General features: G+C 44.4%; 1 protein-coding gene across 1 annotated transcript in view; it reads left to right on the top strand.

Annotated features, from left to right (window-relative positions):
• The window catches only part of kcnn3 (potassium intermediate/small conductance calcium-activated channel, subfamily N, member 3), a 41,181-nt gene that overhangs the window by 5,873 nt on the left and 22,114 nt on the right, over window positions 1–13,194 (top strand). The window contains 1 exon segment of the mRNA XM_079640146.1: window positions 7–102. Coding sequence (XP_079496272.1) covers window positions 7–102 — 96 coding nt within the window.

The raw sequence follows: 13,194 nt of genomic DNA, 5'->3' as shown, positions 1-13,194 counted from the left end.
CTACAGAGCTCCATGTATTCTCTGGCCTTGAAGTGTCTGATCAGCCTATCCACGGTCATACTGCTGGGCCTCATCATAGCCTACCATGCTCGGGAAGTTCAGGTAAAAACACACATGCACATACACACTGACACAGACCAACTCACTGGCAGGTGTTCCACATTTTGGTAGCTTTAGTTGCTTAGCTTTGCTAAAACGTGTAAGATCACCAATACTCTGTGATGACAATGACTGAGGCCAATAGCTTAGCTTAGCATAAAGACTGGAAGCACTGTATCTAATCTGTATCAAAATCAAGAAGCTCACTAGTTAACACAATACATCTTGTTTGTTAAATTGTACAAAAGCTATCATATGCCATAAAAATATAGTTAAAGTGTCAGAAGTACAATTTGTGGTTTTGCGAAGGGTTATGTTATGTGCACGACTATTGCAATCCTGCAGAAAGTCACATTGTCTGGCCAAAAAGTAGTTATACACTCTTAAACCCTTTTCTTTAATTATTGAACATTATAGATGCTGGAAGGAAGACATTTAACTTCAAAAGAAGACACACTAGCTGTTTCCCTTTGCTTACAGACTGTATGCTATGCTAAGCTAATAAATTGCTGAAGCGTATACTTAGTGGAAATCCTGGGTCTATTATGGAAAACATGCAGTCACTCTGGTTGAAGCTGCTGTTCACTGGCTTTGCTCGTTGTCGGTGTCTGGGATCTTCTTCTTCTTCTTTTGTGTAACGTTAGAGGTCCAACTCGGTGTCGTGTAGCCATGCCCGCATCTCTGGTCCTAGGTCGAAGAGGCTAGCTTTCGAGGGTGGTCTATATAAGGGGCAGATGGTGATTATATGGTCAGCGGTCTGCTCAGGGTCACCGCACTCGCATGCCGCGCTGTCCGCCAAGCCCCACGTCTTCATCGATGTTTTAAAGCGACCGACCCCAGTTCGTAGACGGTTCAGAGTGGTCCACTGCCGGCGCGGTAGGTCGTCTCCTTCAATGGCGCCATCTCCTGGGTCCAAGATGTAACGGTAGATTCGGGAGGGCCCGGCTGACTCCTACTCCTGCTTCCAAGCTGCTGCCAACCATGCATCTCTGGGGATGTCCTCAGAGGTGGAGTTGAGCATCTCTTGTACTGCTTTGTTGTAGGGGTGGTGGGACTTGAGTCTCCTTGGAGGTGCTGGTGTTATTGTGGTGTTGTGCAGGATGTGCCAATCATACTTTTGTGCCTTCCTGGCCAGGGCGAGAGTGGCAGCCTCCCGTCGGAGGCCGGCCGGTGCTATTCCCGCAAGGACTGGCAAGAGGGACACAGGGGTAGGCTTTAAGCATCCAGTTATTATTCGGAGGGAGATATTGATAGCCACGTCAACCTTTCTCGCATGAGGGCTTCTGCTCCAGACTGGGGTGCAGTATTCCGCTACAGAGAAGACCAGGGCTTGAGTGGATATTCGCAGTGTCTTAGCGGAGGCTCCCCAGGTTGTTCCAGCGAGGCGGCAGATCAGCCGGAATCCAAGATACTTCGGGGGTTGCTGGACCTCCAGACATTTGTTGTTGACGCGCACCTAAAGTTCCCTCCTGGCTTCTCTGGTGCTAAGGTGGTATGCCGCTGCGACTGTCTTTCCGACGCTGAGCTGTAGACGCCACCTTCGAAAGTATGCTAGTAGTGTGCAAACATGTCTTCGTTAAGACCCTCTTCCATCGCCTTCCACGTTGGTCGGCTCAGCATGATGGCAAGATCGTCTGCGTAGCCATATTTTCTGGATGCTGTATCAGGTAGGTCGTGGATGTAAATATTGAACAGCATCGGCGAAAGAACAGACCCCTGCGGTACCCCGTTCTTCAGTCTTCTGAGCCTACTGCACTGGCCACTGCTGGTCTGGAGGATGAAGCTACGGTTGGAAAGTGTCTCCATGATGAACTTCACCATGTGGCGGTCCGGTATTGTCCTCAGCAGCTTCAGGTGGAGTCCCCAGTGCCACACGGTGTCATATGCAGCAGTCAGATCCAGGTACACTACCTCAGCTTTCTCATTGTCCTGGAAGCTGTCCTCGATGTCCTGACAGAGTAGCGTTACCTGGTCTGCTGTTGATCTTCCACGATGGAAACCAGCTTGTTCCCGTGGGAGCTGTGAGTCCACCACTGGGTCGATGCGGCTATGGATCATCCTCTCCAAGATCTTAAATGGGAAACAGAGCAACGAGATTGGTCTGTATCACTTGGGGTCTTCTGCAGATTTATTTGGCTTCGGCAGAGCTATGACAGAGGCACGGCGCCAAGTCTTTGGGAGCTTTAATCTCTGGTAGCATGATGTATAGAAAGCACAGAGCCAGCCAGATGTTGTTGTGCTCTGGTGGATGACGAACTCCGGGTGGATGTTGTTACGGCCAGGGGATTTGCATGGCTTGAGCTTGCTCATGGCCTCACTGAGTTCCTCTGCTGTGAATTCTCCCGAGAGGTTGGAATCAACACTGGCCGCTCCCGAGATGCAAGACACCTCACGCGATTTCAGTCGAGCAAAGGCTTTGTCAGCATCCGGGAAGTGGCCGTTCTTCAGGAGCTGGGATGCGATGGCGTTTGCTGTGACTGGGCAGCTGTGGGGTGTTGTATTTCTGCCTGTGAGCTGGTTGATGGTCTGCCACGCCTTGCGACTAGAATGGGTGAAGTCGATTGATTGAACGACCTCTGTCCATCTGGCCCTGCGGGTGATATCCAGCTTCTTGAGCAGTGCTGCTGCAGTCACATCCACCTCTTCTCTGGAGCTAGCCCTCTGGTGGTCACACAGAAGGTGGCTGCATTCCTCGTCCCAACCTGGGATGTAATTCCTGTTATAGCCACGTGGGATGGTCTTCTTTGCCGCACCCAGGAGGACCTGGCAGTAGGCTGCATAGGCCGCATCCAGGTCGGCTGTGTCTGGGTCTGGCAGGCCAGCTGACCTTCTTTCAGTCTCCTCAGCATACGACTCCCAGTTGGCCTTTCGGAAGTTCCATCGCTTGACGGGTTTCCCTGGTACCGGTTCCACCAGTAATATGTCTTTAATGATGGATGGTCGGTGATGTGAGCGGGGAAACCTGTCCAGGACGCGTCTCTCCGGTTTCGGGTCGTTACTGTGGCATATGGCGAAGGCCAGGTCCGGGTTGGTGGAGGTGTTCCAGCGTGCAGAGAAGAAGGTTGGAGGCTCCTTGGGATCATACAGCAGCAGCGCATCAGTGTTGGAGGCCCATTCACTCAGTGCCACTCCATTAGGTGTTGTGTGGTTGTAACCCCAGTCTGTGTGCTGACAGTTGAAGTCACCTGCATAGATGGCGGGTGCAGTTATTATATACGTTGACGACTGATGTTTCCTGGATTTTTGTAACCAGCCACTCGATGTTAGAGCCTGGTGGGGATTGGCTACTGGCTGACCAGCTTATTTCAGTCCGGACAAACGTTGCCACACCGTGTTGCTTGCTGTAGATGGACCCAGCGAGATGGAACCCAGGGATCTTGAGGATGTTGTCTGATGTGCAGTGTGTCTCCTGCAGGAGCAGAACCGCTGCCCCGTTGGAATCAGCCAGGTGACGCAGGACTTCGAGTTTGGCGGTTGTTAGGCCCTCGACATTGAGTTGAAGCACTGACAGGCCTCAGTCATCCCGCCGGTCCTAAGCCTGCCAGCTCGACGTTTGGTTGGCGACATTAGTTTCACAAGTTGGTCTTGCACCATTTCTTGTTACTTGCAGAGGAGGCCACGTGGAGGCTGTCGTCTTCTCCTCCAAACTGTGGTGCCTGGGATGGCGTGCACATTCCGTCCAATCAGTTCCGGGCTTTATATAAAAACAGTCCTGGCCTCTGATTGTGCTTTATAATATTAGCTGATTTAGATGTTAAATACTGAACAATCATTTTCCTTTCTGATTCAATCAGAAGAAAATACATAGACTGTTTTTGCTCTCACCCTGTGACCGTCTGCAAAACACTTTGTTGTTACCCTTGCCCTAAAATAGATTTGTTTACACATTTCCTTTGTGGTAGGTGATACATTTGAATTGTATCAATATTCTCGTACTGTATTAACCAAAATGACGGCAACTTCTTTAATGCCTTCACCTTTTTTTGTTAAGGATTGGTTTTCGTTTAACATTAGTCGATGCACATATTAGCTCTGTAAAAGAGAACACATAATGTGGTCTCCCTCCAACTCCTGACATAGACCAAGAGACCCAGGTGTGTGTCAGCTCCAGTCCATTAATGACTATAATGAGCGTCTTTGTGGGATCGAAACAACAGTCTGAAACCGAATGTTGAATACACACTCAGCCAATAACGACCCTGTCTTTCAATAGATTAATACACACATAAACATATAAATACACACACACACACACATGCAAGCCACACAAACACACACATAACTTCAACCTCTTCTAAGGCTGAAACAATCAATCAGAAAATGCTTTCATGCTTCCTGATATCTGCTTTGCTTTTTGTCATTTCACTAATATAATGGTACCTCGGTCATTTAGCCTGAGTTTTCATCTGAAGCCATTTGCAATCGATGCACATTGACTATTTATGGGAGCCTTGCGGGAATCAGACCCAAAAGGGCCCCCACACCAGCTATTACTCCCACCAGCTAAACCACAGAGCAACACTCATCCATCTCTCCCCGTATTAGTTTAATGCTGTGACTTTTTTTCATCAAATCGCAGCTTGGATGTTGCTGGAAATGTCTATTACAGCTACAGCGAGTTCTGATGCTTGCTGCTCTGAGGCTCTCAGTCTGTAGATCAATAACTTGATGGCCATTGCTTATTCACTGCCCCACAAAGGGGCAGATAGACTGGCCTTATGTCTGTAACAGGCAGCCGCTTTGTATTAAGATTCACAACGATGCCTGTGTTTAAGGATGAAGATTGAGCCTTCATTGATAAATAGCCCTCATCTTTGCGCAGAAGTTTGATGTCAGTTTCACATATGGAGTCAGTCATCCTCCCACGCTCACTGTGGCTGGCTCACGTGACAGGCACACTCATACCGATGGGAGAAGAAAAGATTGATACTGTAAGGGCCTGTGGCCTTCTGTTAATCTCTTTGAGAAATCATTCCTTTTATTAAATGAAGTTTCAGGAGGAGTGCGATGAAGATATGGATGGAAATGGCAGCGGGGTGGGGGAGGTGAAGATTTGATATATCCCCAAATCACTTTTGATAATAACTAGAGTGAGGATGGTGATAAATTATAAGAATTTTTTTTTACTCTCTGGCAGCAGACAGCTCAAGGGATTATCCTGGTTTATTACAGCTTGTATTATTTTGTAGTTTTGGCCATCATTTCTATTGGTTATGATAACACTAACCTGGGAACACAGTGACATTGCAGTCAGATAATCAGGTTTTAACCGCTTTATTAAGAGGTGAAACCAAAGAGCAGCACATTTGAAATGCTGGTGATAATTCCTTATTGCACAACAACTAAACTGTCACAGGTGGCAGTGAAAGAAACCTCTAAACAAAACATTGATATATTTGAACAGCTTTCAAGTTGATATTTATTATAAAACAGCTGCTTGCTTACACATTCAGCTGTAAGGGGTAACATATGTTCTTCTTTGGAGTCGTGCTCCCACTTGCTTGTTCAATATTCTTCCTCTTTCAGCTGTGTTTTCGGTCCACTCCTGAAGGAAGCATATGGGTTTAAATGCTGAAAAGTGGCCTACAGTTGGAAGCAGTATTAAACAGCTAGCCTGGCTCTGACAGTTGCCTGCTCACATATAGGCTGCGCCTCGAGCAATACACACGTTTCATTACATCCATGTTGGTTTTATTATTCAATCCCTGCCAGCCGATGCCGAGCCTGTTTGCTTATATATGAGCAGTATAACACGTCTCCATGTGTCCCTGCTTTTAGCGGTGGATGGGACGAACACAAACACACGCAGATACACCCCAAGAGAAGTAATGCTGTGCAAAATGACAGGCATTGTTCAATAAAGATCTCATTCTTAGATTATGACACACTCTGCTGGAGCGTTTTGCCCAGCATGTAACAGGATATTACATGTACATGCACATGCACACACAAACACACACACACACACACACACACACACACACACACACACACACACACACACACACACACACACACACACACACACATTTGCACAGAAGGTAGGAGAGGCAGAGAGCCTAGAGATCAGAATGATTTAGCTTGCATTTATACCTCCTTTCTCTCTCCCTCCTCATGTCTTTTATCTCACAGTACTTTTTGTTTACCACCATCAGTGTGCTTCTCTGTTTCTTTCTTTTTTCTTTCTTTCTCCTTCTGCTTCTTCGTCATTATCAGATTACATCTGTCTTCCTTTTTCTTCACAGGGCTTCAATGAAATGTTGTGAGTTTCAGATCCTTTCTTCCTGACTACTCTCCTGCTACTCAGCATCCAGCTTCTCACCTATTTACCCCTATCCGGTGGTACTTCCACACTCTCCTGCTATCCTCACCCTCTTAAAACCCTCACTGTCTTTTTTTGTTGCCTTTTATCTTGTCCCCGTTTTCATTCATCTCTCGTATCGTCCCTCTTTGGATGCTTCTTCCCTTCCTCCCCTCTCTTCATCTTCACTGTCTCTTCTAATCTGCCAGGGGACAGCCCAAACCAATTGTGCTCAGCATGGAATAAGGGGGAAAGGGGGGAGATCAATGTTCTTGTTAACTATTGACAGTAATTATCTTGTTATGGAAGAGAAATAATTGTTCTCAAGCAAATGAGAGCTTGTTTCAAGAAAGAAGATCGTGACGCAAAAGGGGAAAGCTTTTTGTTACAGGGGGCTGACATCAAACACGTTTCATTTAGTTTTTATTTCTTTCATTTTGATACCAGAAAATGGAAAATCCTGGCCAAAAGTTTTAAAAAATGATAACAAAAAGAAATTCAGCATTTCAATTCAACTTTGATTTTCATTTGTTTATTGTTAATATTAGCGTAGCATAAATTATCACATTGACAAACCCTTCCAACATTATTTTACGGCGTTCTATTTGCTGTTAAAATACCCCAATGTTTGATCGTCACAGTTATCATTCATGTTCCAACATTTTGATGGGATGGCTTCTGATTGTGAAATGTATCAAGTCTGTCTTGCTCTCTTGGTTGTTCTCACATACTTCTTTGAGCGAGCTAATCCCTAAAATCCTCCTGAAATTCAGCTGGGGATCTCATTGGATAACAATGAAATGATCTCTGAGTTACCATTTCATCATTGTTTACAATATACTTATTAGTTTGTGTCAGTGTTGCTGCACAGTTGGGTTTAGACCCTTTACCGCATTAACGGTACAATAAATCAAAGATGTCGGGGATTTAGTTACGTTGATTTTGCCTGCAATTCTGATGAATGGGATGAGTTTCTTTTCATTATGGGAATTTTCTTAATTGATTAATATACTGATAACTATGTAGTACAATTAAAGCCTAGTGATGTTGCTTGTGTTTATAAAGCAGTGACCAGAGAAAACTGTGCTGACATAAGAATAAGACACATAAATAACTGGTAATTATAATATTCCTAGAATGTACTGTACATGTCCTTTTTTGGAAAGGGTCGGCTGTAACTGACCACCAGACTTTGCTGGCTCTGGCTCGGGGGAAAAAGTTATGGCATTTAATGTGTAGTGAGTCAATCATTTCCAAACAGTTCAGTTGGGTGCACTGTTGCTTTCATCAATGTAAGAGTGTTTTCTGTTAGTAGTTCTTTTAAAATGTCTTTAGAAAAAACGCATTTACACAGATTCCAGAGAATGTACTGTATACTATCTTTCAAGGAGAACTGTAGAAAACCCAAAGAAAGATGTTTGAAAGTGAAAACATTTTTGAGAGTTTACAAAACCTCGAGGCTACAAAGGCTACACCCAAATCTATGACTGAGTTTGTCAGCTGTCAAAATCCATTGTGGATAATGTAGGGATCAGGTTTTGACAAGTGTATGACATTTCCTTTGTATCTCTGCTAGATACGTTTTTTTTTTAACTGTCCATCAGGAGTGCAACAGTGTGCTGGGCTGCAATACTAAATTAATGGAGTGGGGCTTAATCAGATTTAATCCGTACATTTAAACATTGTTTTTGAGAATGAGAACACTTTTTAAACATTAATTTACACTATTATGTATACTGTATGCATTGTTGCCACATTTCGCATAAGATTTAAATGAACGTATTAAAGATAGAAACACTTGTAAAAATTGTTGTTGCAGTCAAGATTGTATTGATTTGAACAATGTTACCATGGTAACGTTACCATATTCCTGCTTGACTACGACACATCATTTAGTTTGTACCTACCTTTTCAAAATCTTCAAGCAAGATCGATAGCAAGAAGATGACATACAGCTTATTGTATATTTACACACATAACACACTGGCCTGGTGATTTATCTGAGCATTAGAGTGGAATAGACTGAAAACACAATATGATCAAGGCTTAAACACTTTATCACTTTATTAACTCTTCAACATCAACCAGCAATAGTATTGTGTGGATTATGAATCAGTATCTTTTACAAGTGAGTTTAACCTTGCATTTTGTTTTTTTCATTTGTAATCTCCACTGATTCTCTGTTACGTGGTTAAGACATCAGATAACGGATGGAGACTATTATCATGCAGATATTATTAGAATTTGAGCATAGATTGTTATCGCCTCCATGAACTCGGGAGACATTGTGAGAGAGCTGTGATTGAATATCTAATTTGTGCAACCCCACGCCATTAGTTTGAGTTAACACCGAGGGAATGAGAGCGAGTGAATGAGATAGGTCAGGAGTAATGCCGACAGAGTATTACAAAATCATTGGTTTATCCAACGATGGAGCAAGAAATGCAGCTATATGAACCCCGGTTTCTAAGTGGCCCTTTTGTTGATCAGAAGACACACAATCCATAGGGCCAAAACCAAACTAGATTTATTGTTTTAAAAACTGCAAGTGTATCTTTCATGTGTTTAATGCAGCATCCAGGGACGCCCATACATGTGCATTTATTTGATGAGCTGGTTTGTTGTGTGACTCCCTTATCTGCCAGCTCAACAATAGCCTTCATTTCCTCAGACATTTTTTACCTTCCCAACAACAAGAAACTGAATGAAAGGATTCATTTTAGCGAATACACTTACAACCGATTCAGACTGAAAGGCAAAAATTGAATTGTTGGAATAAATCAAATAGAAACTCTAAAAGAGTGTGTGAGGGAAGGATATTTCTCCATTAGTGCACTTTAAGCATTGCTGAACTGTGTTATTCAGTTAGATTTTAGAAGCAGTCCATTGATCAAGAAGACACACGCTTGGCACTCTCAGAAACTCAAATACAGGAAGAAGCTATTAGGAACAGTAGCTTTCATTTTTTTTTGTTTTCTTCAAAGTGAGCCTGCAGTTCTGACATGTCCAACACTTGGATGCTCGTTTCTTGATGTCATGTTCTGCATTGTGTACATCCGTCCTGGGAATTATAATGGAAGATACAATGACAGTGAGGTAAACCACAGCACCCTCCTCAGATATAGCCTTGACAGAAGCATTTAACTTGCTTATTTCCGGGAATTGTTTATTTCTTAGATTCTACTTGCATCTTGCTTCCCTCTGGCTGTTTTTTTAGATGTAGTTTATTCATTTAATTTGCACTGAATGAAGGAGATTCCTGGTCCCAAGACACCATTGGGGGGATTATCTCTTCACTCTCTTCCAGTTGCTTTTTTAATTTCTGCTTGTGGCAAACTAGGCAACATTGCTAATGCACACACAGAAACCCTGAGCCTTTCTTCATCTCTCACAATTTCCAACACTTCCTCTTCACTTCCATAACACCTGCTTTCCTTCCTTCTGTCGTCTGTGCAGAACTGGCAATGGGGGTGTTCCCTCAAAGCTGCAAATACAGTCAAGGAAATCGTGTAATCGTCTCTGCATATTTACGTATATCTAGGTGCGGGATTCTGTGTTTGTCTATCCCTATTTATTATCTGCCTGTTCTTGGGATTTCCATGCTGTAGGACCCAGACATTTCCCAGAGGTGTCACTATGTGCGCAAACCTATGCGTGCATGCTTTTAAGTTTTTCACTCTGTCACTTTTTCCGTGATTAGGGCCGTCTCCGTCCCAGACTAAGGTTTAGTCGGACCCCCATGTGGGATATTCCCATTCGAGGCTGATTTGCCTGCATCTCCCTCTTCTTGAAAGTCTGTGCTGCGTTTAAAGGGCTGTCTGAATGTGTGTATGCATGTGTATGTGCGCTTGCATGTGTGCAGAATTGCCTCTGCAAGTCTGGGTTGTGCTCTCGGCAGAGTCTGGCCAGCACTGAGTCTGCTTCCGTGATGAGAGAGGCATCTGCAATCAGGGCCGTAACGCGATTACTGAGGTACGATGGCCCTGGGCCCTGGAAGGGGTCGAGGCACATGTGGATGGATGGAAGGCTAAAGAGGAAAGATGGAGGCGGGCACAAACCCATCATGCATCATGCATTGCAAGTGGGGGATGATTGAAATTGAGAATCTCATCTTAGACACCTGTGAAGAGACCTGTCATCTTCATACGTGTGTTGTCTCCCACTGGCCTGCTTGTGCTTTTTAGTTTTTCCTATTATTACGCTTTCCTTCTGTCCCCTGTGCTTCCTGTTTCCTTCCAATTCCCCTGCCCTCTGCCCTGTGATGTCAGGGTTTTTTTAATTAACAAAATATCAGAAGATTTTCTGTGGCATTGGTTATTTTCCCCCGTAGGCTTGTTCTTTGCGTCCAAGTATATTTAGCTTCCCTGTTCCCTGACCTTCCCCCCTGTTTCTCTCCTGTTAGACTTGACAGTTTGTGTTTGGACTCCCTCCCTCACACACACACACACACACACACACACACACACACACACACACACACACACACACACACACACACACACACACACACACACACACACACATACACACACACACACACACACACACACACACACACACACACACACACACAAATACACACACACACAAATACACACATTCACAAAGACAATCCCTACCTATTTTCTCTCTTGCCAAACCCTCCTCCCTCATCCCCTCCCTCTCTGGCCATGCAGGGGCAGTGGCACTCACTCACTCCCATTGACAGATTACTTTCCTAATGGAATTTAAATATTTATCCCTTCCTCATGGCGATTTAGCCAGGAAAAGACCGACAGCAGGAGCACGAGGGAGGACAGGACAGGAGTGGAAGGGAAGAGGAAGGGAGAGCCGCTCATTTCCTCCAGTGGCATGAAGCTGCATCACCTCTGTTTTGATTTGGGGAGATGTCATTCAGAGAGAGGAGGAAGGGGAGTGGAGGATGGTTGGAAGGAGGAAAAACAGGGAGGTAGACACAGAAAAAGAAACAGACAGGACTGAATGAAGATGAATGATGGCTGGTTTGCAGATGAAAAGCAATGTTCTGATCTGAAAGTCATAATGAATATACATGAAGTTCGGTGACCTACTCTCCAACAAGTAAACAAACAGGAACGTATTTCTGTATATTTTGTCACATTTACTTACATTCATTTCCTGGAAACTTAGCCTCACTTTATCCAGAAAACAAGTCGCAACGCATAAATGCAGTCGTTTACCTTCGGGCAACCAGCCTTTTGTCCCCAAGTGGGAGGTGAGTCCCCGTAATGTGACAGTGCTACTAGATTTGTGTCCCCAGAAAATGTGACTAAACACATAAACCTTTGCAAGTGTCAGACAACCTGTCTGTGCTTTCCTCTCTGTGTACCTCTTCAGTCGCTGTCACACACACCTCTCCGTCTTATTCCCTGTATCTCCTCTTCCTTTCTTCTTGCCTCGTCTCTCACAGCGCTTCTCTCTTTTTGACTCTTCCTCCTGCTCTCTCCTTCCCTCTCTCTCTCGCTGGGGATCCTAATTAAGCTTGGCTGCTCTTTGATGTTGTCGCCTTGGCAACAGTCACCATGACGAGGCTGGGACTGCAGACTCTCCCTCAAACTCACTCAGGCATACACAAGTACACACAAATACAGTACACACAAACACACACTAACACACGCTCGCTAAAATCATGAAATAATACAGGCAGTGTTTGACCCTTGGTTCAAACGATAGCTTACACATGACTCAGGCGTGTGCGTAGGCTACATATGTGTGTAAACATGTTGGCCACATGCGTGCACACGCATGTTACAACAGCTGAACAAGGAAAACACTTACAGCCCGCTGAGCCAGATATAGATAACAATGAAATATGCAATGTGTGAATTCAACGGTGGTGAAGGAAGCAGCTGAGCTTCGGTCCTCGTGGCAGCAGCCGGCTGTCATGGTCTGAGGTCTGACCTGTCATTGTTGTTTTATTGTTTTCCTAAATAAATGTTTGTGTGTGCTTAAAGCCCTTGAGATGAATCATGTGGTAAAGAGCAATTGTTAGCACCGGCTGTTTCTCTGGGCAGTATAACACCGGATAAACAGATTTACAGCAGGGGAGTTCCTCATCTCTCTCGCTGTGCCACAGCCTTTCTTTTTCAGGAGAGATTTCACACATCTCGCTCTCTTCTGTCCACTGCAAGCGTGAAGACCTTTTTGCTCATCATTTATTCCTCAGTGTTGTAAAAGTGCACATAATTGCTATTTAGCAAGTCAAATGTAATAAAGTTGACCGATTTCAATCAATGCCTCAAACAGTTTACAATTTGCAGTTTTTCTGAAGAAACCCATTGAACAGAAAAGAGGAACACCTTCTTAGTGCTAGAAACAGATGGAAATAGGTTTCCTGTAATCTAAAATCAACTGGCAAATGTCTCTCCAAATTTTCTTCAGTTCCTCTGCACTTCATCCATCTATTTCCCCCTCTCATCAGCCACACCATCCCATCCACCCACCCACCCCCAGCAGCTCCTGTCACCGCCGTCTGGAGGAGGGCCCTCTAATGAAACCTTGCCACTTCCTTATAACAACAGCTTTGGCGACAATATCAAGAGTAACCACAGCAATTATGACCCCGAAACACCAACACACAGAGAAGGAAAACTGCAATTCAATTCATGTTTTAAGTGGTCCTGCTCGTGACACTGCCATAGAAACAAACAACTTTTTTTTTAATGAGAAAATATATTGTGTAGCCTTCTTCTGAGAAAAAGCTGCTTCAGATGACTTTGGTTTATTTTAGGAAGAATCTTAGGTTATATGCAAATGAGCCAAAGCGCTGAATAGAT

This window comes from Notothenia rossii, assembly GCF_949606895.1.
Source record: "Notothenia rossii genome assembly, chromosome: 7".
Taxonomy (NCBI): Eukaryota; Metazoa; Chordata; class Actinopteri; order Perciformes; family Nototheniidae; genus Notothenia; species Notothenia rossii.
Note: the sequence above shows the minus strand (reverse complement) of the source record. Positions and strands in the feature narration are given on the sequence as shown.